A 26,032-nucleotide genomic window follows, 5' to 3' on the forward strand; every position below is an offset into this window, starting at 1 on the left:
AGGGGGTAGTATTATTAAACACCATTATAGCATACAGAGTGAGTCCATGCAACTTATTATCTGCCGTGTTAAGCAAGTTATTTAGGCTTGCCATAGCAAAGGGGTTGAATTCTTACGTCTCAAAACATTTCAGCTTTTCATATTTTATTTATTTGTAAAAATGCCTACTAACATAATTCCACTTTGACATTATGGGGTATTGTGTATTGAACAGTGACGTAAAATCTATATTTAATCAATTTTAAATTCAGGATGTAACATATGAAAATGTGGGAAAAGTGTAAGGGTGTGAATACTTTCTGAAGGCACTGAGTGCACAAAACATTAGGAACACCAGCCTCAATTCATCAGGGCATGGACTCTACAAGGTGTTGAAAGCGTTCCACAGGGATGCTGTCCCTTTTTGACCCCAATGCACAGTTGTGTCAAGTTGGCTGTCTTCTCCCCTTCATCAATAAGGGATCATAGCTTTCACTTGAATTCACCTGGTCACTCACTCTATATCATGGAAAGTGCAGGTGTTCCTAATGTTTTGTACACTCAGTGAACGTAGGGCAGTTTATGGTAAATACACCATCTAGCAAAGAAGTGAAAGAGAGAGCAAAAGGCTTAGACAGACAGACAGACAGACAGACAGACAGACAGACAGACAAAATGTAATGTAATGTAATGTAATGTAAAACAGTTTGGTGTTTACTGACAGTTTGGACGAGACAGTTAAAAGGGTGGTTCCCCCTGAGATAAGTGTGTGTGTGTGTGTGTGTGTGTGTGTGTGTGTGTGTGTGTGTGTGTGTGTGTAGAAGCCAGCTAGGAGTGGAAAAGTTGCTCCATAGTTGCTGTAACCTTCACAATAGATTATCAACATTGTGTATAATTGTGTAATTGATGTGTATATAGCTACACTGCAAAAAGTATGTGGACACCTGCTCGTCGAACATCTCATTCCAAAATCATGGGCATTAATATGGAGTTGGTCCCCCCTCTGCTGCTAAAACAACCTCCATTCTCCTGGGAAGGCTTCCACTAGATATTGGAACATTGCTGTGGGGACTTGCTTCCCTTCAGCCACAAGAGCATTAGTGAGGTCAGGCACTGATGTTGGGCGATTAGGCCTGGCTCGCAGTCAACGTATTTTCATCACAAAGGTGTTCGATGGAGTTCAGGTCAGGGCTCAGTGCAAGCCAGTCAAGTTCTTCCAAACAGATCTCCACAAACCATTTCTGTATGGACCTCGCTTTGTGCATGTGGGCATTGTCATGCTGAAACAGGAGAAGAAAAAGAGCCTTCCCCAAACTGTTGCCACAAAGTTGGAAGCACAGAATCCTCTAGAATGTCATTGTATGCTGTAGAGTTAAGATTTCCCTTTGCTGGAACTAGCCCGAACCATGAAAAACAGCCCCAGACCATTATACGTCATCCACCAAACTTTACATTTGGTACTATGCATTGGGGCAGGTAGCGTTCCCCTGACATCCGCCAAACCCAGATTTGTCCGTCGGACTGCCAGATGGTGAAGCATGATTCATCACTCCAGAAAACGCGTTTCAACTGTTCCAGAGTCATATGACCTTATGAGCTTCACACAACTCCAGCTGACGCTTGGCATTGCATATGGTGATCTTAGGCTTTTGTGTGGCTGCTCGACCATGGAAACCCATTTCATGAAGCTCCAGACAAACACTTATTGTGCTGACGTTGCTTCCAGGGGTAGTTTGGATTTCGGTAGTGAATGTTGCAACCGAGGACAGACGATTTTTACCCGCTACGCACTTCAGCACTTGGTAGTCCCGTTCTGTGAGCTTGTGTGGCCTACCACTTCCCGGCTGAGCCGTTGTTGCCCCTTGATGTTTCTACTTCACAATAACAGCACTTACAGTTGACCACGGCAGCTCTAGCAGGGCAGAAATTTGACGAACTGACTTTTTGGAAAGGTGGCATCTTATGACGGTGCTACGTTGAAAGTCACTGAGCTCTTCAGTAAGGCCATTTTACTGCCATTGTTTGTCTATGTTGATTGCATGGCTGTGTGCTCAATTTTACACACCTGTCAGCAACGGGTGTGGCTGAAATAGACAATCCCACCAATTTGAAGGGGCGTCCACATACTTTTGTATATATAGTGTTTGTGTCGTGTTGTTAATTGAGGTGTTAATGCAGGACTCATCTGTGAAAGAGACCTTGGTCTCAGCATGACTCCCTGCTTAAATAAAGGTTCAATCAAAAAAAACATACATCATACTGAATGTCATGGTTATCTACCACTCTCTCTCAGACACACACACACACACACACACACACACACACACACTCTCTCTCTCTCTAATGTAATCTGTTTTGACAAATACCGCCATGAATAGGGACAACAACAGCCGTAGTTCACCAGAGTGAGTTGTTAGGGATTTGGAGGTACAGACAGAGCTGCACTGTATCTTAGAAGGTGTTGTTGTTTAATGATTTAAACGAGGCCAGCCCAGTCGTATTCCAATAATATTCACTCCATATAGCATGTAGGCACAGGACCAGAACCAGGGCAGGGCTAGCATTACATCACTGTTGCTAAGTGCCATCTCACTGCTTTGTTTTTGTGTTTTGGCAAAGAGAGAGGAGCTAAACCGAAGAACAATGTGGGCTTCTAGAGCAGGCTGGACAATGACTGAAGACGGAATGTTTGATATAGTGTCAATGTGTATATTTTAGCATTATTTAGTAAGACATTCTTTTTACTGCATTGACAATGTGTGGCATACTCCTCTTACATAAATGACACAAATGATGTGTGCGCGCTTGCATATGCACGAGTGTGCATGCATGCGTCAAACTCCTCTCATATAATAAATTACACAAATTATTTTTGCAGACGGAAAAACACTTCTGAATGTGTGAGCGGTAGAGAGGTATGTACAGCATTTGAAAAGTGACCACCTCTGTTTGTTGACAGGACAGCTGCTGCCATTCGTTACTAGGCCACTCTGTTCTCCCTCCCTCCCGCTCGCGGCTTGTTATGTCTCCTTAGCAACACTTCAGCTCTACAACACTTCATTCACCAAGCTACAAACAGCCGGGCCAACCTTGAATGATCCCCCCTCTGTTTTAACACAGCGACTTGGATGCTCTCGCAGGAAACCGGTTGCTATTGTTCCTCATCATGAGAGCAAGACACGAGACAGATAGTAAAAACCTTATGTAACCTTTGACCCCTATCGGTAGCTTAGACTTTAGATGCGGGAATAGCACATGGGAATGACACACCCTCTCTGACCTCTGCCTCTCGCTCCAAAGGTCAACTATGTAATCTCGACAGGGGATCTGTGTTGAGTCACAGAGAATGTACACCAACAATGTGAAGCAATCCAGTACAAGACTGATGCTATAACTAGAGATGATAAGGCGACTGTACAAAGCAGGCTTGTTACGATAATGGATAGTTTGGATAATGCTGCAAGACGCGTCATTATTGCTTGATACATCTTCATAAGCAGTACATAAACATTACATAAGCAATATATTAGCAGTCCACAAGCAGTACAAAAATAAGTTAATAAGCAATACAAATACTCATTTACATTCTTATATCAACAATCACTGTTCTTCCAATGTGAAACTGACAAGGCTTTTAGTCATCTCTAATGTGTTCTTTTATGTTTGGGAATATTTTATTTACCAAATAAATAATGACTCGAATAAGTAACAACTATCCAGGGACCAAAACTAAATATTAAGTAAATGAATAAGTAAATAATGAGTATAAATCGATCCAGAAAGGTGGAGATTCACGGAGAGGGATTGTCCCAGTCATAGAAACAGAATATCACTCCAGTTCTGTGGTCTTAGACGGTCCTCCACTTTCACCACTAGCATCTGGCATCCAAAGCCGGGTTCAAAATGGCCAGAAGGCAAACATTCTACTACTGTGGCAGCAGGTAGCTTAGTGGTGAGAGCGTATCCTATGTATGTGACAATAAAACTTCAAGTTTTTTTTTAACTAACCTTTCAACCACCCAGATATTGCAGGCTTGTGATATATGTCTGTCTGTTTGAGTGTTTATGTTGCTGATGTATACTGTATCTTATCAAGGTTCATAAACTTTAAGTGATGCTGCACTTTCATTAGCTATGTTTATGTATGTTAAGTCAGTTAGGGAGCAAATGTGTGTCCAAACAAAGACAAACAGTTGTTGTTTCTATTTGAGGGGCAAACTCTGTGAACCCAGTCTGGGAATGCCGAGGGCCGGGTCTGTCTGACCTGCCAGTTGTTTCTACACCTCCATGAGGACAGATCTGCTTATCCTGACAACCCACATATCCACACTCCCACCCCCCAAAAAATAAAATGTAGGGTCTCTCGTTTGTCTCCCTCTGTCATGTCCTTCACCATGCTCTCTCCCTCTTCTCTTTCTCCTTTTCTCTTTATTTTTGTCTGTCTCTGAACATGTCGCTGCTTGTGGAGAAAGCGGGGCCAGACACGGACTTGAGGAGTTCCTCTTTAACAGGAAACCTGAGATGCTAACCTCCTCCCCTGAGACCGTGGTAGACAGAGAACAGAACATGCAGCCAAGACACTGTACTTACGGCTTGCCATGAATGAGTGCGTTTCATGGGCTTTTCATGGGGGTTAGACAGGTTTGGAGTGTGTTTGTGTGCTTTCGTTCAAAAGGAACTCTTCGCCTTGGCTTTCTTCACACTGTATGGGTGTTTGTGACACCAATGTCTGTGTGTATATATACTATATGTATTTATATACCAACAACACACACATATATTTGGTCGTATCTATTCATGAGGACATCCTGCAGCCTGCCAGCCAAACAACACCCCCTCCCACCACCCCTCTTTTCTTTCCCCTCTCCCTCTGACTGCCGCCGATTCAGGAAGCCCAACCCTGACACTGATCCCACACTGGCATTTTTCCCAGGATACCCCTCCCCCGTCACCGATCCCATTTTTACCCCACCCTGACACCCCCTCCCATACCCTCTCCTCCACCAGTTCCCAAGATAAACAAAGACCTCGGCTTGTCTGGCCTCTAATGGGGGTCACATAGCCGTGAATGGAGGGGCCAAATTGAGGAGGCTCTTTCTCTTCTTTTATAACAAAAGGAGGAACGGCAGAGTTGTCTTTGTGATGACCCAAAGGGAGTGGATGCATAGCTTTATCGTATACCTGACAGCTTGTGTCTGACTTTTACTATTTGACTTTTAATACCTAGTAAAAATATCAGAGATTATGCTGGTACTAAATGTGAGATCATTAACATACTATAGGCTGATAATACAGATCAACTGTAAACAGAGATAAGATTGTGGTTGTATTTGGAGGAACTGGTTTATTGCTGGTATTTCTAGAACTCTGCAGCTTGTGGGAGAGTATTCTCAGAATGCTGTGTTGGTTGTGTTTTGGAAAGCTTTGATAGGTTTTTGCCCATTCCAGCACACACAGCACTGTTTTAATTGGACAATGATACCATTGAGCTTTGAAAAGAGGAGGAATTTCTTCTTCTATGTGTGTGTGTGTGTGTCAATCTCAAGGGTTTGTGTTGGAATAAGATGCATGAAGATAATGGAGCCGGAGGAGATGGCTGCCGTTTTACGATCTCCTAACCAATTGTGCTATTGTGTGTGTTTTTTTCCGCGTTATTTGTAACTTATTTTGTACATAATGTTTCTGCCACCGTGTGTTATGACCGAAAAGAGCTTCTGGACATCAGAACAGCGATTACTCACCCCGTACTGGAGGAATACTTTTTCTTCAACGAGTCGGATGGGAAGGATTTACTTCAGATGCCTGACAAGGCCCTCATCCCCATCATTCGCAGAAGAAAGAGACAGAGATATCGGGGACGAAGATCGGGGTGCCTTGAAAGGATTAGACTCCGAGCGAGTAATCTCCCTTTACTATTGGTCCTTTAGCCAACGTGCAATCAATGGAAAATAAAATAGACAAACAACGATCACGTATATCCTACCAATGGGAAATTAAAAACTGTAACATCTTATGTTTCATCGAGTCCTGGCTGAACAACGGTATGAATAACATACAACTGGAGTGTTTTACGCTTTTTCGGCAGGATAGACCAGCAGCCTCTAGTAAGACAAGGGGTGGTGGTCTATGTATATTTGTAAACAACAGCTGGTGCACAAAATCTAAGGAAGTCTCAAGGTTTTGCTCGCCTGAGGTAGAGTATCTCATGATAAGCTGTAGACCACACTATTTACCAAGACAGTTTTCATCTATATTCGTAGCTGTCTATTTACCACCACAAACCGTTGCTGGCACTAAGACCATTCTCAACGAGCTGTATATGGCCATAAGCAAACAGGAAAATGCTCATCCAGAGATCGCGCTCCTAGTGGCCGGGGAGTTTAATGCAGGGAAATTTAAATCCGTTTTACCTCATTTCTATCAGCATGTTAAATGTGCAACCAAAGGGAAAATAAACTCTAGACAACCTTTACTCCACACACAGAGACTCATACAAAGCTCTCTCTCGCCCTCCATTTGGCAAATCTGACCATAATTCTGTCCTCCTGATTCCTGCTTACAAGCAAAAACTAAAGCAGGATGCACCAGTGATTCGGTCAATAAGAAAGAGGTCAGATGAAGCAGATGCTAAGCTACAGGACTGTTTAGCTAGCACAGACTGTAATATGTTCCGGGATTCTTCCGATGGCATTGAGGAGTACACCACATCAGTCACTGGCTTCATCAATAAGTGCTTCGATGACGTCGACCTCACAGTAACCGTAGGTACATACCCCAACCAGAAGCCATGGATTACAGGCAATATTGAAGAACCATCAAGCAAGCAAAGCGTCAATGCAGGACTAAGATTGAATCTTACTACACCGGCTCTGACGCTCGTCGGATGTTGCAGGGCTTGCAAACTATTACAGACTACAAAGGGAAGCACAGCCACAAGCTGCCCAGTGACACGAGCCTACCAGACTAGCTAAATTACTTCTATGCTCGCTTTGAGGCAAGTAACACTGAAACATGCATGAGAGCATCAGCTGTTCCGGATGACTGTGTGATCACGCTCTCCGTAGCCGATGTGAGTAAGACATTTAAACAGGCCAACATCCACAAGGCCGCAGGGCCAGACCGATTACCAGGACGTGTGCTCTGAGTACGCGATGACCAACTGGCAAGTGTCTTCACTGACATTTTCAACCTGAGTCTGTAATACCAACACATTTCAAGCAGACAACCATAGTCCCTGTGCCCAAGAAAACTAAGGTAACCTGCCTAAATGACCACGTCTGTAGCCATGAAGTGCTTTTGAAAGGCTGATCATGGCTCACATCAACACCATCATCCCAGAAACCCTAGACCCACTCCAATTTGCATACTGCCCCAACAGATCCACAGATGATGCAATCTCTATTGCACTCAACACTGCCCTTTCCCACCTAGACAAAAGGAACACCTATGTGAGAATGCTATCATTGACTACAGCTCAGCGTTCAACACCATAGTGCCCTCAGAGCTCATCACTAAGCTAAGGACCTCCCTCTGCAACTAGATCCTGGATTTCCTGGCGGGCCGCTCCCAGGTGGTAAGGGAAGGTAATGACATATCCGCCACGCTGATCCTCAACACGGGAGCCCCTCAGGGGTGCGTGCTCAGTCCCTCCTGTACTCCCTGTTCACTCATGGCTGCATGGCCAGGCACAACTCCAACATCATCATCAAGTTCGCCGATGACACAAAAGTGGTCTGATCACCGATAACGATGAGACAGCCTATAGGGAGGAGGTCAGAGACCTGGCCATGTGGTGCAAGGACAACAACCTCTCCATCAACGTAATCAAGACAAAGGAGATGATTGTGGACTACAGGAAAAGGATGACCGAGCACGCCCCCATTCTCATCGCCAGGGCTGTAGTGGAGCAGGTTGAGAGCTTCAAGTTCCTTGGTGTCCACATCACCAACAAACTATCATGGTCCAAACACACTAAGGCAGTCGTGAAGAGGGCACAAAACCTATTCCCCCTCAGGAGACTGAAAAGATTCAGCATGGGTCCTCAGATCCTCAAAAGGTTCTACAGCTGCACCATCGAGAGCATCCTGACCAGTTGCATCACCGCCTGGTATGGCAACTGCTCGGCCTCCGACCGCAAGGCACTACAGAGGGTAGTGCTTACGGCCCAGTATATCCCTCGGGCTTCCTTCCATCCAGGACTTCTTTGCCAGGCAGTGTTAGAGGAAGACAAGTCTCTTGGCGCTCTGGTACAAGCGATACCAGAGTGCCAAGACTAAGCCAACAGGTTTCTTAACAGCTTCTAACCCCAAGCCATAAGATTCCTGAACAGCTAATCAAAGAGCTTCCCAGATCCCTCTTTTACGCTGCTGCTACTTTCTGTATATTATCTATACATAGTCCCTTTAACTCTACCTACATGTACATATTACCTCAATTACCTCGACTAACTGGTGCCCCCACACATTGACTCTGTACCGGTACCCTCTGTATATAGCCTCGCTATTGATATTTTACTGCTGCTGTTTAATTATTTGTTACTTTTATTTGTTATTTTCTATTTTTTACTTAACATTTATCTTTCTTAAAACTTCTTAAAGCATTTTGGTTAAGGGCTTGTAAGTAAGCATTTCACTGTAATACCTGTTGTATTCGGCGCATGTGAGAAATAAAATGTGACTTGATTTGAGTATCAGGTGAGCTTTTAATTTGTCAAACACAGTGAATGAAGCGAACTTAGTAAACAAGGAAATATAGTTATTTGCAAATAACCATTAAGGTTGAAATAGACATGCAGGCAGTATTTGTATTTAGGCTTTTTTAATAAGAGATTCTCATCTTGCTGAGAGAATCTAGACTCTGGACTTTGTTGGCTTTCCTCATTTCCTGATGACAAAGGGTTTATTGTAGCATAGCTTGCCTGGACATGTTTCAGGGTAGGTGATTGGCTGTTTGGCTGCTGCTCTGGAGAGGTTTCAAATGAACTCGAGAGAAGAAGACACAGAGGGACTGTGACCTCTAACCCAACATGTCAGGGGTCAAAGCCCATCGATCTTCACATGCTATTCCTACTCTACTGTATGTTATAGCCTGCAGATATTTGGTTACTTTGCAGTCAGGATAAAATGTTTTATATTTGTGTGTTTGTATTGTATTTGCGAGACATTATATTTCACTGTTGAAGCTAGTAACATGAGCATTTTGCTGCACCTGCTATAATGCCTACAAATCTGTCTTTACGACCAGTAAACTTTGATTTTATATGTGTGTATTTCTGTTACAATGCCTTTGTAAAAGGAGGTAGCTATTACAGTATCAAATATGTTCCTAAATAATATGTAGGCTATTCTCATTGTAAGAATGTAGAAGGACCAGGGTAAAGTTTGTGGCGTTCTTTTTCACCAGCCCTCTCACTCACACTAAAAGTTTGGTTGCAGATCCTGCTCGTTGGCACTGGGCCTACTGTGGCATTAGCTCAGTATCTCAATAAATGCTTTTAATCAAACCAACATTTCCCTTAAATTCCTCAAGCTCAGCCTGTACATTACAATCTCTCTCACACACACACACACACACACACACACACACACACACACACACACACACACACACACACACACACACACACACACACACACTTGCTCAGCAGGAAAGTGTTTTGTAACTCACTTCTCTCCTCTCTCCCTTTCACTCCCTCTGTCTTTTTCCAGGGATCTGGAATTCTGGAAGTGGGGCCAATGAGTTTAAGAGTGTGATGGGTCGGACAGCTGCATGCGTTTAGCTTGGAAGGAGCCAGGCATGTACTCACATGTATGCAGCCATTCTTCTCTCTGTCCCAATACAGGGAGTGGAGAGAGGATGAGTACTTAGTAATCACAACACATGCAGATTAGTCATGAAACATAAACAGAAAAGAAAATAATTCCCACACCTGTAGAGATCCTACATGCCTACTCGCTCCGTCTCTCTTTCACACATGCAAACACTTGCACTACTTTTCCTGAAGGTGATGCAAGGTGATGCAAATTACAATACTGTACCTAACTCTTTTCAAATTTCTACCATCTTATTAAGCCAATGTAATCAAGCCAATGTATGCCATTGGCAAATAAACTACACATTTATGAAATAATCTTTATTCCGGTGTTCTTCAAGTCTTGCCCTGTGGATCCACAGGGTGTGCAAGCTTTTGTTCCAGCCCAGCACTAAGACACCTAATTCAACTGATCAAGGGCTTGAGGATTTGTTGAGTCTGGTGTGGTACAGTAGCAATGGGCTGGAACAAAACCCCTGCACATCCAAGTACACTGCTCTCCGCCTCCCTTTCTCTCTCTGTTTGTGTTCTGCTGCATGCATGGCCAGCTGACTGGTAAGAGCCCTTGTCCTGGGACCGCCTTGTGTTAGCCTGCCTAGCCCAGATCCTTCTGCTGGATCTCCAGGGAGCGCCGGCTATTAATACCCAGTGTCCGTGTGAAAGAATGTGGACACAGGAGGTTACATCTCTTAAGCCCACGTTGCATTGGATCAATTTGGTGTTGGAAATATGACAATAATATTATTATTGATAAATGTATTGGATTGTTGAGGGAGCTAGCATATTGGCACTTCGCTGCACCTTTTATACATGCTGGAAACTGTGTGACGAATAGATTTTTATTTGAAATATGTTTGGATATCCATAACACACCTGCACCCTGTTCCTTAATAGTACCATGTTGTATTCATTGAGATGTTACAGGGATATAAGGGTTTTATCCTTTAATAGTACCATGTTGTATTCATTGAGATGTTACAGGGATATAAGGGTTTTATCCTTTAATAGTACCATGTTGTATTCATTGAGATGTTACAGGGATATAAGGGTTTTATCCTTTAATAGTACCATGTTGCACATTCATTTTAGACTGAGTCTATGGTCACGCCCCCAAGTGTACAGTACTGTAGTGAGTTTATGAAAACAGTTCTCCTGTAGGTTTATTGAGTTGACATCTGGGCTTCCCTGTGGAAAGAATTTGAGCTAGTCACTTTTATTTAACTAGGCAAGTCAGTTAAGAACAAATTCTTATTTACAATGACAGCCTAATTTACTGATGATCAGTAGTTGGGCTTATTTAACCATGCTTTAACTTGCTTTGAGAAATACATAAAATCTCTTTAATAGCAATGTATGTTTAAATGACTGGAATTGTTTGGTTAATTTTATAATACTTGAAGGGTCACAATACACCTGCATATGATAATGTATCATAAATACTGTGAAGTTGTCTACAGTACAAATGGTATCCTACTGCTCACATTTGGCCACCAACCTCTACTAGGTGACACGACACTGTCCGCGTAGCAACACTTGCTGCATTATGTACAAACCAACCCCCATGAAAAGAGCACAGAAAAGTGAATTGTTAGACAATGTTTTAATACGTGAGCATCACGCAATTATCATAATCCATGGCAGATACCAAAATACATAGATTGAGTAGGACATAGGAAAACAGTATTTACAGGCACACTATTACAAATGTACAAGTCTTTATAAAACAAAGACACTGTAGTGACCAGCAAATTCACAACAGATTGCGTTAGCATTGAGTCACATTCAGTCCCATAATTTTATCCACGTTAAAAAGGATAACGTTACATTTCATGAATTGATACATGGCGCTTTTGGTACGTTACAATGTAGACGAATAGTGTAGAAGCACGTTTCAAAGTGTTGACTATCAAGAGCCCATCGGTAACATTTTTATCACTTCCTAAAGCACCTCTCGAACATTATTTCAATAGATGTTCCATGTAAATAGCTACTACAGTAGGCCTACTTTCATTCTGATGTTTGGGGAACTCCAAATTTACTAGGTACTCAGTCCACCACGTGTTTGTGGGGGTAGTTGGTGGAACTTTGCTTCATGTTCCAGCTTTATTCATATCCCCAAGAGGTCAAAACCACAGTTTCAATGTTTAAAAAGCGACAATTGCAGTACTCCAAGGGTTGAGGTTTTTTAACATTTGATCACAACAGATTTGTCCTGAGTCACTGTCCTCTGCCTCGGAATCGGGCTGCGCTCCGTCTTCACTACTCAAGAGTCCAGAAAAACTGGAACCGAATATTGTTATCAAACTCGAGACATTGCTGGTGTCCATTTCTTCGGTGTCCACTTTCTTTTCGTCGTTTTTAGAAATTAGAGTTGAGGACATTACTTTCGTTTTTTTCGGCAGGGAGTCTGTGAGTTCAGAGTCTTCGGCACTCCGTTTCCTGTTAGTGCAAGTATGGGGCACTATGGGCTCGTGCAAATTTTCCTCCACTGATTCACCGTCGTCCGTCTGGCAGCCGTTCGGCGTCTCAGCAGCCTGTTTTGGATTACTCGGAGGGGGACCACTAATACAGTTGGATGAGATAGTAGTAACAACATTGGAGACCTCACATGTAGGACTAGCCTCTAGGCTCTCTTCCGGTGTTTTCAGCTCGCTGCATCCTAAATCCAAAACTCCATTTTCGGCGTGATCTTGCTCACCACTCGCTTCAGATTCAACGTCCAGTGCCGCGTGGGATTCGACCACATTGCCGGGCTCCTGCTTGTCCACGGCCACTTCACTTTGCCCGTCTGATTCAGGCAGGCTCTCTGTCGATCCGGGGACCAATTTGTCTTGTTCTGAGTCCATGTACTCTCCCTCACACCACTCTCTTGCTTGCTGAGCACTCAGGCATATCCCGCCGTAGTAGTCACGAAGGTATACTTGCCGGGCACTACGTAGAACCAGGGAGACCAGTAGATTTTTGTGTAGTTTGATCCCACCACGTTGAACCCTGGAGTTGTAAATCTTCCCCAGTGAAATACTCATAATCCGATGCGCCTCAACTTTATACTCCATGATTAAACACTGAGGTTGTTAAGAAAAATCAAAGTCTCTCGTGTTTCAGTTCTTGTGGAAACACAAATGGTTAAAAGTAGCCTAATCCTCAAATCCCCGACGGAGTTGTTTGTCCTATACCGTAGCGACTAATTGCTTCCAAATGGTACTGAATTCTCTAAAGTGACGTAACTGCTTGTTTGTTTTAGAAACAGACATTTGATAAACGCAAGATGTGCTTCGTCGTTTCTATGTGCTGAAGCAAATGAGTGTATGGGTCTAAGAAATTAAAGGCTAATCAATAGCGGAACATCGAGAAGAATGGAACTGTTTCTAGTTTTAACACTACTTTATACCCTAACGTAATAACCACGCCGTCCAATGAAAACACATGTCGTCTTTACCATCCCTACGAATTCCGCACCGCCAAATTCATATGGACCAATGGGCATGCTCTAAAAAGAGAAATACAATTTGAATACACACGTGGGAGAGTGATTTAAAGACGTAAGCACAGGTTTAAAACACTGGTGGGAATTGCTATCTAAAAAAAAAAGTGCAGATAAACTATAGCTTATTATACTGTAGGCTACTCATGTACATTTCACAATAAGAATGTGTGTATTGTATAATTACATAACATTTATATATGCTATCGATTAATATAGGCTATTTTACCCTAGTCCTAAATGTTTCCAGTTATCATACCATTAACACCAGAAATAAGTTTAGATTTCCCCTCACTGTATTCTCTCCAACCAAAATCTTAGTCGAGTCTTTTAGCTAGAACAAAAACACTAATCCACACAGTTGTTTTCTGGTCTAATGCCCGTGTCCCCTTTCAGAGTATGTATATTTTATTTTGATGGCTGACTTCCTGGGCTGATGTAATGCTTGGACTTTTTTTTCAACCAGGTCACATGATGCTTTTGTGCTGCGTCTTGGCAATGGCTTAACGCTGTAGAATGGAACCGTTAGAAGGGGGAGGGGTAGTGGTGTTTTGTTTCATGAGACTGTTAGGTATGTGGGATGAGGGGCGTAGTGACGCCTCAGGCACTGAGATGCAGTGCCTTAGACCGCTGTGCCCCTCGGGAGCCCTTCTTGAGCCTATAGCTCAGTAAAAATGTGATGATTTGTCAAGTCATTGTGTGGGTCATAATTTGCATGATGTTTGTGTTTAAAAAAAAAAAAAAAGCATGAAACCGGCCTACTTTAAAGAAGGATTTCCCCATTTTGGCATGTTGAATAATTATCTAATTGATTAAGGATTGTTTATTTGTATTAATGCTTTTTAATCACACATATTGAACACAAAGGCCCCCTTTCAGACTGTGCTCGAGTTTGAGATCGACTACTGCAGTCAGTAAACTGACTGATCCTCAAATGATAATGAGCCAAATTCCCAACCTGGCCCTTTTCAAGCATGGCCACCTAATCATCCCACTGATTCCCAATTGGCATATATCACTCCTCACCTCTCTATTTTGTGATTTAGGTCACATACACATGTTCAGCAGATGTTATTGGGAGTATAGCGAAATGCTTGTGCTTCTAGTTCCGACAGTGCAGCAATATCTAACAAGTAATATCTAACAATTTCACAACAAATACCTAATACACGCAAATCTAAGTAAAGGAATGGAATAAAAATATATAAATATATGGATGAGCAATTTCAGAGCGGCATAGACTAGGATGCAATATATAGTATAAAATAGAATACAGCATATACATATGAGAGGAGTAATGCAAGATATGTAAACATTATTAAAGTGACTAGTGTTCCATTTATAAAAGTGGCCAATGATTTCAAGTCCGTATGTAGGCAGCAGCCTCTCTGTGCTAGTGATGGATATTTAACAGTCTGATAGCCTTGAGATAGAATCTATTTTTCAGTATCTCGGGCCTAGCTTTGATGCACCTGTACTGACCCTGAGAGAGAGCCCTGCGGTTGTGCATGGTGCAGTTTCCTTACCTGGCGGTGATACAGACCGTCAGGATGCTCTCAATTGTGCATCTGTAAAAGTTTGTGAGGATTTTAGTTTGCGCCTTCTTCACCACACTGTCTGTGTGGGTGGACCATTTCAGTTTGTCAGTGATATTTACGCCGAGGAACTTGTTGACGTTGAGTGAGAGGTTATTTTCCAGACACCACACCCCCAGAGTCCTCACCTCTTCCCTGTAGGCTGTCTCCTCGTTGTTGGTAATCAAGCCTATTACTGTTGTGTCGTCTGAAAACTTAGTGGTTGAGTTGGAAGCGTGCATGGCCACGCAGTCATGGGTGAACAGGAAGTACAGGAGGGGGCTGAGCACGAACCCTTTGTGGGGCCCCACTGTTGAGGATCACCGAAGTGGAGATGATGTTTCCTACCTTCACCACCTGGGGCTGGACCCGCAGGTAATCCAGAACCCAATTGCACAGGGCAGGGTTCAGACCCAGGGCCTTGAGCTTAATGATGAGCTTGGAAGGTACTATGGTGTTGAATACTGAGCTAAAGTCAATGAACACCATTCTTACATAGGTATTCCTCTTGTCCAGATGGGATAGGGCAGTGTGCAGTGTGATGGTGATTGCATCGGCTGTGGACCTATTGGGGCGGTAAGCAAATTGAAATGGGTCTTGGGTGACAGGTAAGGTGGGGGTGATATGATCCTTGACTAGTCTCTCAAAGCACTTCATGATGACAGAAGTGAGTGCTACGGGGCGATAGTCATTTAGTTCACTTACCTTTGCAGTCTTGGGTACAGGAACAATGGTGGCCATCTTGAAGCATGTGGGGACGGCAGACTGGGATAGGGAGAGATTGAATATGTTTTACTCACGTCCTCCACGGAGAAGGAGAGCCCACAGTCCTTGGAAGCTGGCCACGTCAGTGGCACTGTGTTATCCTCAAAGCGGTCAAAGAACGTGTTTAGATCAGTTAGTCTGGAGTCGCAAACTGCAGTAGTTGATCTCAAAGACACCGAATGAGCAAAATAATGCTCTCAGTCAAACACTTCCCTTAAAATAGTGGATCCAATCAGTAACCACACAGGTGTGGCTGAAGCAGGTGTAGGGGTTTAAGTTCTAAAAACAGTCAGTGGCAAACCATTACCTGCGGTCCCCATGGTGTGTTTGGGGGACCACCATACTGTCTTGTAGAGCAGTGACCAACCTCCCCAAATCAACATGTAGAATTTATCTGCAGTGATTCCTTTCAGCCTTGAGCCAATTAGAAAACAAATGTTGTTAGTAAATGAGGGGTGACCCTAAATGTTTCTTGCATCCTCTATCACCTCCTTTTCAAATAGTTTTCTTGTAGACGTTCTGAGAGGAATCTGAGACCTCCTCCAATGCGTTTTAATAAGGAGATGGGGAAAGAGGACAGGAGGAAATAAGAAAATAATGGAGATGCACCCATTCCCAAGATGATGACTAAAAACCTGGGATCCTATAGCGCCACACAGTGAAGGTGTCATAATACCCATAAAACCTAGCAGTCAAAATGGTTCCAATAGTTTTTCCACCATTCATTTCCCATAGGGGATTTTAGAAACACTTAAAATAATGTCTATGTTTTGTGTACGCTTACCATGGTGTGACGTTTTAATAAACATGTACATCTCTCTGAGGACTTTTGTTTGTTTTTGCTGTTGTCCAAATTACATTTTAGAGTTTTTTTAGTTGTGTAGAAGTACAGTAAACTGGTGGGTGTATTTCTACCCAACCCACTTTGCCATACCCTAGGTTTAGCTGAACTGACGCCATTGTTCCCCACCCCACCCCCATCTGCGAATAAAAAGCAGCACTCCCAGCCCAAACTACTTCCCGCAACAATGGATTGTATGGTTTTATGAGTTAAGAAATTGATTGATGTTATATCATAATGTGACCATCAAGGCAAAACACAAGCCAAAATGTTTGATTGAAACAATCATCTAAATGTCCGTACAGCCTCTTTATGTGCAGGTGAAGCAGTTGTAGCTGGAGAAGTTATATGGGTTCAGCGCCTTGCTCAAGTGCATGTCTGGAGATATACTGAACAAAAATAAACACAACATGCAACAATTTCAAAGATTTTACTGAGTTACAGTTCACATAAGGAAATCCGTCAATTGAAATAAAAAAAATTGTCCCTAATCTACGTATTTCACATGAATGGTCAGGGGTGCAGCCATGGGTGGGCCTGGGAGGGCATAGGCCCACCCACTGGGGAGCCAAGCTCAGCCAATCAGAATGAGTTTTTCACCACAAATGGTTTTTATCACAGACAGAAATACTTCTCAGCACTCCCACAGGTGAATAAGCCAGATGTGGAGGTCCTAGGCTGGCTTGATCTTGGGCTGGCAACAGCTCTTTTGGACATTCCTGCAGTCAGCATGCCAATTGTACAATCCCTCAAAACTTGAGACATCTGTGATATTGTGTTGTGTGACAAAACAGCACATTTTGGAGTGGCCTTTTATTGTCCCCAGGAGAAATGCTCACTAACAGGGATGTAAACAAATTTGTGCTCAAAATTTGAGAGAAATAAGCTTTTTGTGTGTATGGAACATTTCTGGGATCTTTTATTTCAGCCCATGAAACATGGGACCAACACTTTACATGTTGCGTTAATATTTTTGTTCAGTATAGCACCCTTAAATTACCAGTGCCCCACCAGATTATCCCATTACCTGGGATACTAACCAGTGACCCTTCGGTTGATGGCCCTCTACCTGCTGAAGGTTGTTTCTTATCTAGGCCTACGTGTAACGACTGATGATTAGATAGCTTTAAAGATAAATACTTCTGGTTGTTCACATTGCATATCTAAATATTTCAGAAACCAGTCACCAAATAATACACGGACCTTCGAACCGGAAGCAAATTTGTGGGGTCATGGAAACTTTGAAACGTTTTCTGTCGGATGCACGCATGTAAACAGAACCTCTTGTTTAGTTGGTGTAAGACCAACAACAGGTCATGCATGCCTCTCAAGGGGGTACGAATTTGAAACATTAGTATTGCAGTAAATTATTGAGCAAAAATGTCTATGGAAGATCCGTTTTTCGTCGTCAAATGGTAAATAGCTAAGCCAGCCACCGTAGCTAACGTTATATTGTATCCCATCAAGCCTGACGGCTAACGCTAGCTAACTAGCTTGTAACAAATGGGATTTGTTGAATTCATCCGTCTATGAAATTGCATTCGTATTTGACAGCCATTGTCACAATGATGAGAGGCATACGATAGCATTTTGTGGCATTTGTCTAAACGGGTTGGATATACAGCTAGCATTATAGCTATAACTAGCATGTTTAGCTAACGGGTAACTCGCTGTCGCAGTAAACAACGTTTAGCTTGTTAGCTACTGTACAATGTATGATTTGTTAAAGACATAAATATCAGTAGCTGTATTAATTATGTTGTATGTGTGGCTATGTTAATATGCCACTGTGACTAATGTTATGTCTTGCCAGCTACCTTTGATATACACACTATTGCATTTCTATGTGATGTAACTAGATATATAGATAGATACATGTACTTTATTATTGACTCTCCTAATCTCCAGTGAGGTCCAGAAGGCGGTGAACACTTCCCAAGGGCTGTACCAGAGATGGAGCGAGCTGCTACAGGATCCCAGTGGTACTTCCAAGGAGGAGGTGGACTGGACCACCAATGAGTTGAGAAACAGTCTGCGGTCCATCGAATGGGACCTGGAGGATCTCGATGAGACCATCAATATCCTTCCAACATAAAATGTAAATTAGTTTAACTTGCACATATATTGGTTTATCAAAATAAATACAGTACTTCCTCCAATTGTAGTAGAGTTCAGTCTTCATAGAGAATAACACATAATGGATTGTCATGTCTTTGGTGCATGTTAGTGTTGAATAGGCTATTCCTTAACAGTGAATGCAAGTATTGTTGAATCAAACCCTAAGAAGTTCAATCTGGACACAGTGGAGCTGACCAAACGGAAAGGCTTCATCACAAGCACTAGACAAACTGTTAAGGTGAGTCAGGCCTGAGGCACATGGGCTTGGAAGGAATCCAGTTGAACTTGAAGTAACCATCACACAAAAATATGACTGCAAGCAGCAGTAACACTTAGAATAATCGGGTTCCTGCACCTTCTGTGCTAAAGGTCAAAATTAAAAAAGGACCCCTAATTAGAGTGGTTGTGTTTTGTAATAGCCATTAACGATATGATGGCCGGTGTATGCCTTTATTATTATATTTGTATTAATTTCTTTGCTGTTTTCTATTTCAGGAAATGAAAGACCACATGTCCAGTCCAACAGCCTTAGCCATGTCAGACAAGAAAAATAGACAGGTGTGTGTAGCTCTGTATAACTATTGGACTAACATCTTACTGAACTATTTGCATGTAATGGTGCAGTATGATGGAATGCACTTGTCAAACATATAGCACACATTTTAAAGCTTTGTTGGTTCGTTGACACTGCAAACATCCTCCATTAACATTGGTCAGAGAATAAGTGCCATTTGTATTGGCTGGATCCTTGCACAGAAGACGACTCCTCACCATTGTAGTTGAGCAACCATACTTCAGCAGATCTCATGTGTAATAATTTCTACTCTACTCCTCCACCAGGCTCTGTTAGGGAACAGTGGGTCTCAAGGCCCAATCTGGCAACCAGGACCTGACAAATACACTCGTCTGGACCAAGAGCTACGTACGGCCAACTCCATGTTCATTGATGAGCAGCAAACCCAGCAGCAGGTATAGTTAATAGAAATGTCTCACTCATTCTTATGAGTTTGATATCGACTATTGCTGATTGCTGTACTTACTATGTGCTGGATATGACATTGTTTTGGCAAAGGAATAATTTTTCCTCATCAGTTGCTTTGTGTGAAATCAAATGAAAAAAATTGGCACATGCACCGAATACTTCAGATGTAGACCTTACCGTGAAATGCTTACTTACAAGCCTTTAACCATCAATGTAGTTCAAAAAATTGAGTTAAGAAAATATTTACTAAAGTAAATTAAAATAAAAGTTACACAATAAAATAACAGTAATGAGGCTATGTACAGGGGGTACTGGTTCCCGAGTCAATGTGCGGGGGGTACAGGTTAGACAAGGTCATTTGTACATGAAGGTAGGGGTGAAGTGACTGCATAGATAATAAACAGCGAGTAGCAGCAGTGTAAAAACAAAGAGAGAGGGGGGGGGGGGGGTCAATGTAAATAGTCGGGGTGGCCAATTGTTCAGCTGTCTTATGGCTTGGTGGTAGAAGCTGTTAGGGAGCCTTTTGGACCAAGACTTGGTGCTCCGGTGCCGCTTGCCATGCGGTAGCAGAGAGAACAGTCTATGACTTGGGTGACTGGAGTCTTAGAAACAATTTGGGCCTTCCTCTGCCACCGCCTATTTATATAGGTCCTGGATGGCAAGAAGATGCACTACCCTTTGTAGCGCCTTACGGTCAGATGCCGAGTAGTTGCCACACCAGGCAGTGATGCAACTGGTCAGGATGCTCTCTAAAGTGCAGCTGTAGAACTTTGAGGATCTGGGGACTCATGAATCTTTTCAGTCTCCTGAGGGGGAAAAGGTGTTGTCGTGCCCTCTTCACGACTGTTTTGGTGTGTTTGGACCATAATAGTTTGTTGGTGATGTGGACACCAAGGAACTTGAAACTCTCGACCCGCTCCACTACAGCCCCCTCAATGTTAATGGGGGCCTGTTTCGACACTCCTTTTCCTGTTGTCCACGATCAGCTCCTTTGTCTTGCTCACATTGAGGGAGAGGTTGTTGTCCTGGCACCTCTGACCTCCTCCCTATAGACTGTCATCTTTGTCGGTGATCAGGCCTACCACTGTTGTCGTCAGCAAACTTAATGATGTTGACATAAGACATCGGCATTGACCTGTGTGTGTGTGTGTCCCTGCGTGCGTGTTTGCCTGCGTGTGTGCCTGTGTGTGTGTGCATGCGTGTATGTTTGCATGCGTGTGTGTGTCAGCTCATGGCAGAGCAGCAGGATGACCAGCTGGAACTGGTGTCTGGGACCATCGGGGTGCTGAAGAACATGTCTGAGAGGATTGGTATGGAGCTGGATGAACAGACCGTGTACGTACACAGCCACATCAACAATAATCAATAACAGGGTTTCAGGTCTGCAAAGATAATCAGGTGCTGTATGTACCAAGCGTGTCTGACTAGGAGTGCTGATTTAAAGATGGAATTCACAGTAGGGAAACGGCGTCACTGTCCGTCCCACCGCCGTTGTTTTGATTTTGTTTTATTGACGAAGCATGGGTAAGGAGCGTTGCCAACATGGTAAAAAATGTCAGTCCATTTTTTGCTGTTCTATCGTTGTGCAGTGATGTCTGAGGGAATACACTGTTTTCTTGTTTGCAATAACTTTATTTGTTGTAATATTCGCAAATGGACGTAGTAGTTTCACCATTAAGGAGTCCATCTTTAAGATCAGTTTTGACTTTTAGATGATCATGAATAATATTATATGTAGAGGGGGGACCTGATCCTAGATCAGCACTCCTACTCTGAGACGTTTTGTCAATACAGGTATATATCTTTCCTGGTATCTACAATGCAGCATCTCTTCTCTCTTGCAGGATGCTGGATGACTTCTCCAATGAGATGGAAGGTACCCACTCCAGACTAGACAATGTCATGAAGAAGCTGGCCAAGGTCTCCAACATGACCACCGGTGAGTAATACAACATTATTTTTATTCACCACTTTCTACCTTGAGGAAGAATACACTTCAAAGTTTAGAAGCCATCTCTACTACCGCAAATGTTCAAAGTCTGCCACTTACAGAGGTTACCGAGGTGGCAGTAATGTATTATTGTTGATGTCTTTTGATGTTCTTTAATATGTCCAGGTCACTGATGTATGGATGGTCATTAAATATGATATATGCTTTACTTGAGAGTGGCTTCCTGTTGAAGGGAATGTCTGTGCCAGACGACCTGGAGTCATAAAGGGTCACGGCTGGAGAGGAAGGAAAAGTACCCCCCCACACCCCATCAAATGGTTGCACCACCTTATAAGGAAACACCCTCAGGAAGCTTACAACAGGAAGAACTCAGGAGACAGGGAGTCAAATGAAATCTGGCCGTTTTTTTGTCAGGATATCCTGCCGGTTCTTTCCCCCCAGCCCCTAGACAATGTGCCTGCCGGTACTTTCCCCCCGGCCCCTAGACAATGTTCTTAGGGTTTTATATAGTATTATTCCCCTGCTATTTTTTCCCCCCCTTTGCAACATGCCACTCCAGTTGCAACTTTAAAATATGATTGTTTCAGGTCGAAAGACATGATAGCCTTCATAGAACATAAATTCCTCACAATTGTATGTATTTGGACCTTTCATGCCTTAATATGTCTGAAATAATTGTGTTATTTATTTATTTTTACATAAAAAAAAAAACTGCAGATCAATTGCTCCTCACGTTGTTTGATACAGTTCATCCTCCTCTCTTTCTCTCTTCCCTTCTCTTGCAGACCGCCGACAGTGGTGTGCTATTGGCATTCTACTGGCCATTCTGTTTGTGGTCGTCATGCTCCTCTTAATCCTATGATGACCGTCCACCACCACAACAACACCCCTGTCTCCGTTTGACCATAGGGATGGACTTTACATGGGGCTTGGGAAAACATCAAGGTTTCCATTGACATAGGGAAATGGCTATCTACCCCAACCCTCTTTTTACTACATACTGCTGAATATACAGCGATTCTTCCGTAGCTGGTGCAAGTTTCTGCTCAAGCAACATTCTCAGTTGTCATTTTAGCACTAAACTTAAACCTTCCTTGGCATCTCTATGTAGGATTTGGCCCTATGTGAATACTAGGCCTCAAAATATTTTCCGGAAACCCATTTGAGGTAAACCAGGGTGTAACCAGGGTCGTTGCGTACTCCTTGTGACATTTTAGTGTTAATATTCAGAGAATAATGTATGAAGAAGACTCCACTCCGCTTATCTAATCGTTAGTGTTTTTATTGAAAGGGGCTTGTCTATCGTTTCTCGCTGGAAAAAACCCTACGGCTACCTGATGCACTGTTGGCATAAAACGTTTATATGTATATATTAAACTGTATATATAATCTTAATTTAAACAAAATACTGGAGTTCCCTAACAAGGAAAATAATACATATTGCTAAGCGGGTATACAAATCACTAACCACACTAAAATGGTTCAACTTAATGTGTTATTATATATTTTTCTTAATCTATGTTCTTTCTTTTTGTACTATATGTATTTTGGGGTGTAGGCTTATACACGATCAACAGGTGTTTAACACTCGCCTGCAAGATCAAGTCGCTGCCTGCAGTACTGAACGTAGTGGAGCATATCCATAGACATCTGGAACAGGGCTCAATCCTGAATTGATGTGTCTAACGTGAGCAGTCTTATCTTGTACGTAAAGTGGCATGATCTAGAAGTCCTTCTACCACATGTCTATATGTTTGGTATCTTGCAGTCCGACAACATTTCACCATGAGGGTCATTCTAAAGACTACATGCTTATGAACAGTGTGTGACACACCCCCAGGTGTACTTGAATCTAGCATGTCAACAGATCTAAGGTTGTTTATCTCAGCGACTAAGGGTCATGCATTTGTTTAGGAATGTGGTTATGTGGTTTTTACAAGGCCTTTATACCAAAGGCTTGTGTTAAAAAAAAAAAAAAACGCTAATTGAGAAGCCTGACCTGTGTTGTGGTTTATCAGTGTTACAGGAACCCTGTTGTAATAATGATTAATGGGGGAAATCATCTGACTGTCATGCCTGGGTCGTATTCATTAGGGTACTCTGTAGCAAAACATTTTGCCACAGACAAGTAATGTTTAATTTCAGTCAGCTTTCTTCTGTTTGGTGCTTAATGAATACAGCCCTGGGTGTTGCAATAAGACAGACTGAGAACAGAGATCTGCATAGCCAGTGCTGTTTGCTGATACTGTAGTAGGCTGATGCTCTATGTTATGCTAGGGCTGGAAACTTCATTTTGATCTTGCTTCCCTGTACCTCACCCCTACCTTGGGTTCCAGGATAAATCGTAAATTGAGGGTTGAATGAATCTGCTCTGTGTGTTCCTATACAGTTCAAGGAGAATGATACTGTTATGTTAGTTATCGTGGAAACCTGGTAACAGTTTGATTTGAATAGGCCTCAACTCATTTGAGGACTTGATATGAACGTAATACATTAATTGACTGTATTTTAGGTTGTACCACCTCAATCCACAAGTGACAGTAAATCAAGACAGTTAAATAATGCAATACACCAGAATGATCATGTGATGGTACTACTATATGAAATATAATGGACACTAGTGATCAAATCTGAGTTCTGAAAACACTCCACAGTCTTCTTTCAAAGGTTTTATGAAGTTAGAAAGAAATATTGTATGTCAATTGTTTTTATTTGTTTATTTATTATTTCATGACTGTTAGTTAACACAAGTTTACTGTAATAGGAATACAGTATTGCATTTATAGTGTATATGACATCATTAGGTAGAAAACATTTACTAACATTTCTTTGTTTTCTTTTTCAAATGGTCTCTTTTAAGCGTCCACACATTTTCAGCAGTGTTATATCTGGTAGAAAGGGTGTGACTTGGTTGAAAATATTGGCATTTCAGATTATGGATATTTTGAAAGCATGAGAATGACCCAGACAATGATGTACCATCTCAAAATCACTTGTCAGTCACAATTTTGCATTTATTGAAGTTGCAAGTAATTGTGATGCTGTATTACGATACAAAGTACCCTTAGTATTAAATACTGTACTTAATGCACAGCAAAGTCACTGGTGATAGGTGGATGAGACCTATTTGGTGTATGTGATAATAAATAGTACTGTTTGTGGAGAATGGGTACAGTCCATGACATTGGAAGTCATGATTAGTGTTTGATTGGGTGAAACAACTGTGTTCCCAGAGAGGAGGAGGCGAAGCGAGAGGTTTCACTCGCCAAAAGCTGATTTAAGCTTGTCGCCCGCCTTTGGGACAACGACTGCCATTTTTAGGGCAGAGACATAAGCATGATCTCGTCATCATATACAGATGTCTGGTGTTCCTCTTGTTTGTGTAGTCATGCGTCTGGAGTGTATAAAAATGCTTTTTACCCTTGAACTTTGACCTCATGTCATCGTATCATGGCTGTGCTCTATCCTGAAAATAAAACAGCGCGCAGGATGCTGCGAAGATTCACTATGTTTCAGCTCATTTCAATAACATATGAATGATGTGCTCAATTTGCCTAATTCTCCTGTGTTTTTAGAAGGGTCTACAGCTCTTGATGGAAACCAATACTAGCCGCAGATTTAGGATCAGAATACCCTTCTCTGCGCCCAGGCTCTGTCGTAACCGGCCGCGACCGGGAGGTCCGTGGGGCGACGCACAATTGGCCTAGCATCGCCCGGGTTAGGGAGGGCTTGGTCGGTAGGGGTGTCCTTGTCTCATCGCGCACCAGCGACTCCTGTGGCGGGCTGGGCGCAGTGTGCGCTAACCAAGTTGGCCAGGTGCACGGTGTTTCCTTCGACACATTGGTGCGGCTGGCTTCCGGGTTGGATGCGCGCTGTGTTAAGAAGCAGTGCGGCTTGGTTGGGTTGTGTATCGGAGGACGCATGACTTTCAACCTTCGTCTCTCCCGAGCCCGTACGGGAGTTGTAGTGATGAGACAAGATAGTAGTTACTACAACAATTGGATACCACGAAATTGGGGAGAAAAAGGGGTAAAAATTTAAAAAAAGAATACCCTTCTCTGTTCCTATCCATGTAGAGGGATGATCAGTTATCTGGCCCTGTATTATTGGTTATGGGGACCTTGCTCCTACTCAGGGTTGTTATTCTTCCTGATTAGTCAAATCCTCATTTCTAGATGTTCTACGTTGTACTGATCACGAGCCTCGTCCATTTGGTTCCATGGAATTGTCCTAGGATGTACAATGAGTGTACAAAACATTACACCTGCTCTTTCCATGCCATAGACTGACCAGGTGAAAGCAGTGATCCATTATTGATGTCACCTGTTATATCCATATCGGTGTAGATGAAAGGGGGGAGACTGGTTAAAAATATATTATTAAGCCCTGAGACATGGATTGTGTATTTGTACCAATCAGAGGGTGAATGGACAATACAAAAGAGTGCCTTTTGAACAGGATGTTGTAGTCGGTGCCAGGTGCACCGGTTTGAGTGTGTCAAGACCTGCACCGCTGCTGGGTTTTTCA

The 26,032-nt window shown here is 42.7% G+C and overlaps 2 protein-coding genes across 3 annotated transcripts; one reads left to right on the plus strand and one right to left on the minus strand.

Annotated features, from left to right (window-relative positions):
- Nucleotides 1-11,375: 11,375 nt before the first annotated feature.
- On the minus strand, nucleotides 11,376-14,013 carry LOC110487829 (immediate early response gene 5 protein). The gene has a single exon (XM_021559777.3). It carries the CDS (start codon nucleotides 12,844-12,846, stop codon nucleotides 11,935-11,937), a length of 912 nt encoding a protein of 303 aa, XP_021415452.1. The 5' UTR covers nucleotides 12,847-14,013; the 3' UTR covers nucleotides 11,376-11,934.
- Nucleotides 14,014-17,658: 3,645 nt separating this feature from the next.
- On the plus strand, nucleotides 17,659-25,010 carry LOC110487930 (syntaxin-6). Of its 2 annotated transcripts, none has more exons than XM_090187524.1 (8): nucleotides 17,659-17,869; nucleotides 18,363-18,531; nucleotides 18,715-18,810; nucleotides 19,068-19,130; nucleotides 19,413-19,541; nucleotides 20,783-20,889; nucleotides 21,399-21,493; nucleotides 21,671-25,010. In XM_090187524.1, exons 1-8 carry the CDS (start codon nucleotides 17,835-17,837, stop codon nucleotides 21,676-21,678), a joined length of 702 nt encoding a protein of 233 aa, XP_090043650.1. In that variant the 5' UTR covers nucleotides 17,659-17,834; the 3' UTR covers nucleotides 21,679-25,010. The 2 variants fall into 2 exon arrangements, with proteins under 2 accessions (XP_090043650.1, XP_090043590.1); XM_090187464.1 differs by having other exon boundaries at nucleotides 22,291-25,010.
- The last annotated feature ends 1,022 nt before the right edge of the window (nucleotides 25,011-26,032 follow it).

The sequence above is a fragment of the Oncorhynchus mykiss genome, chromosome 1, assembly GCF_057628025.1.
Source record: "Oncorhynchus mykiss isolate SJ-2025 chromosome 1, ASM5762802v1, whole genome shotgun sequence".
Lineage (NCBI taxonomy): Eukaryota > Metazoa > Chordata > Actinopteri > Salmoniformes > Salmonidae > Oncorhynchus > Oncorhynchus mykiss.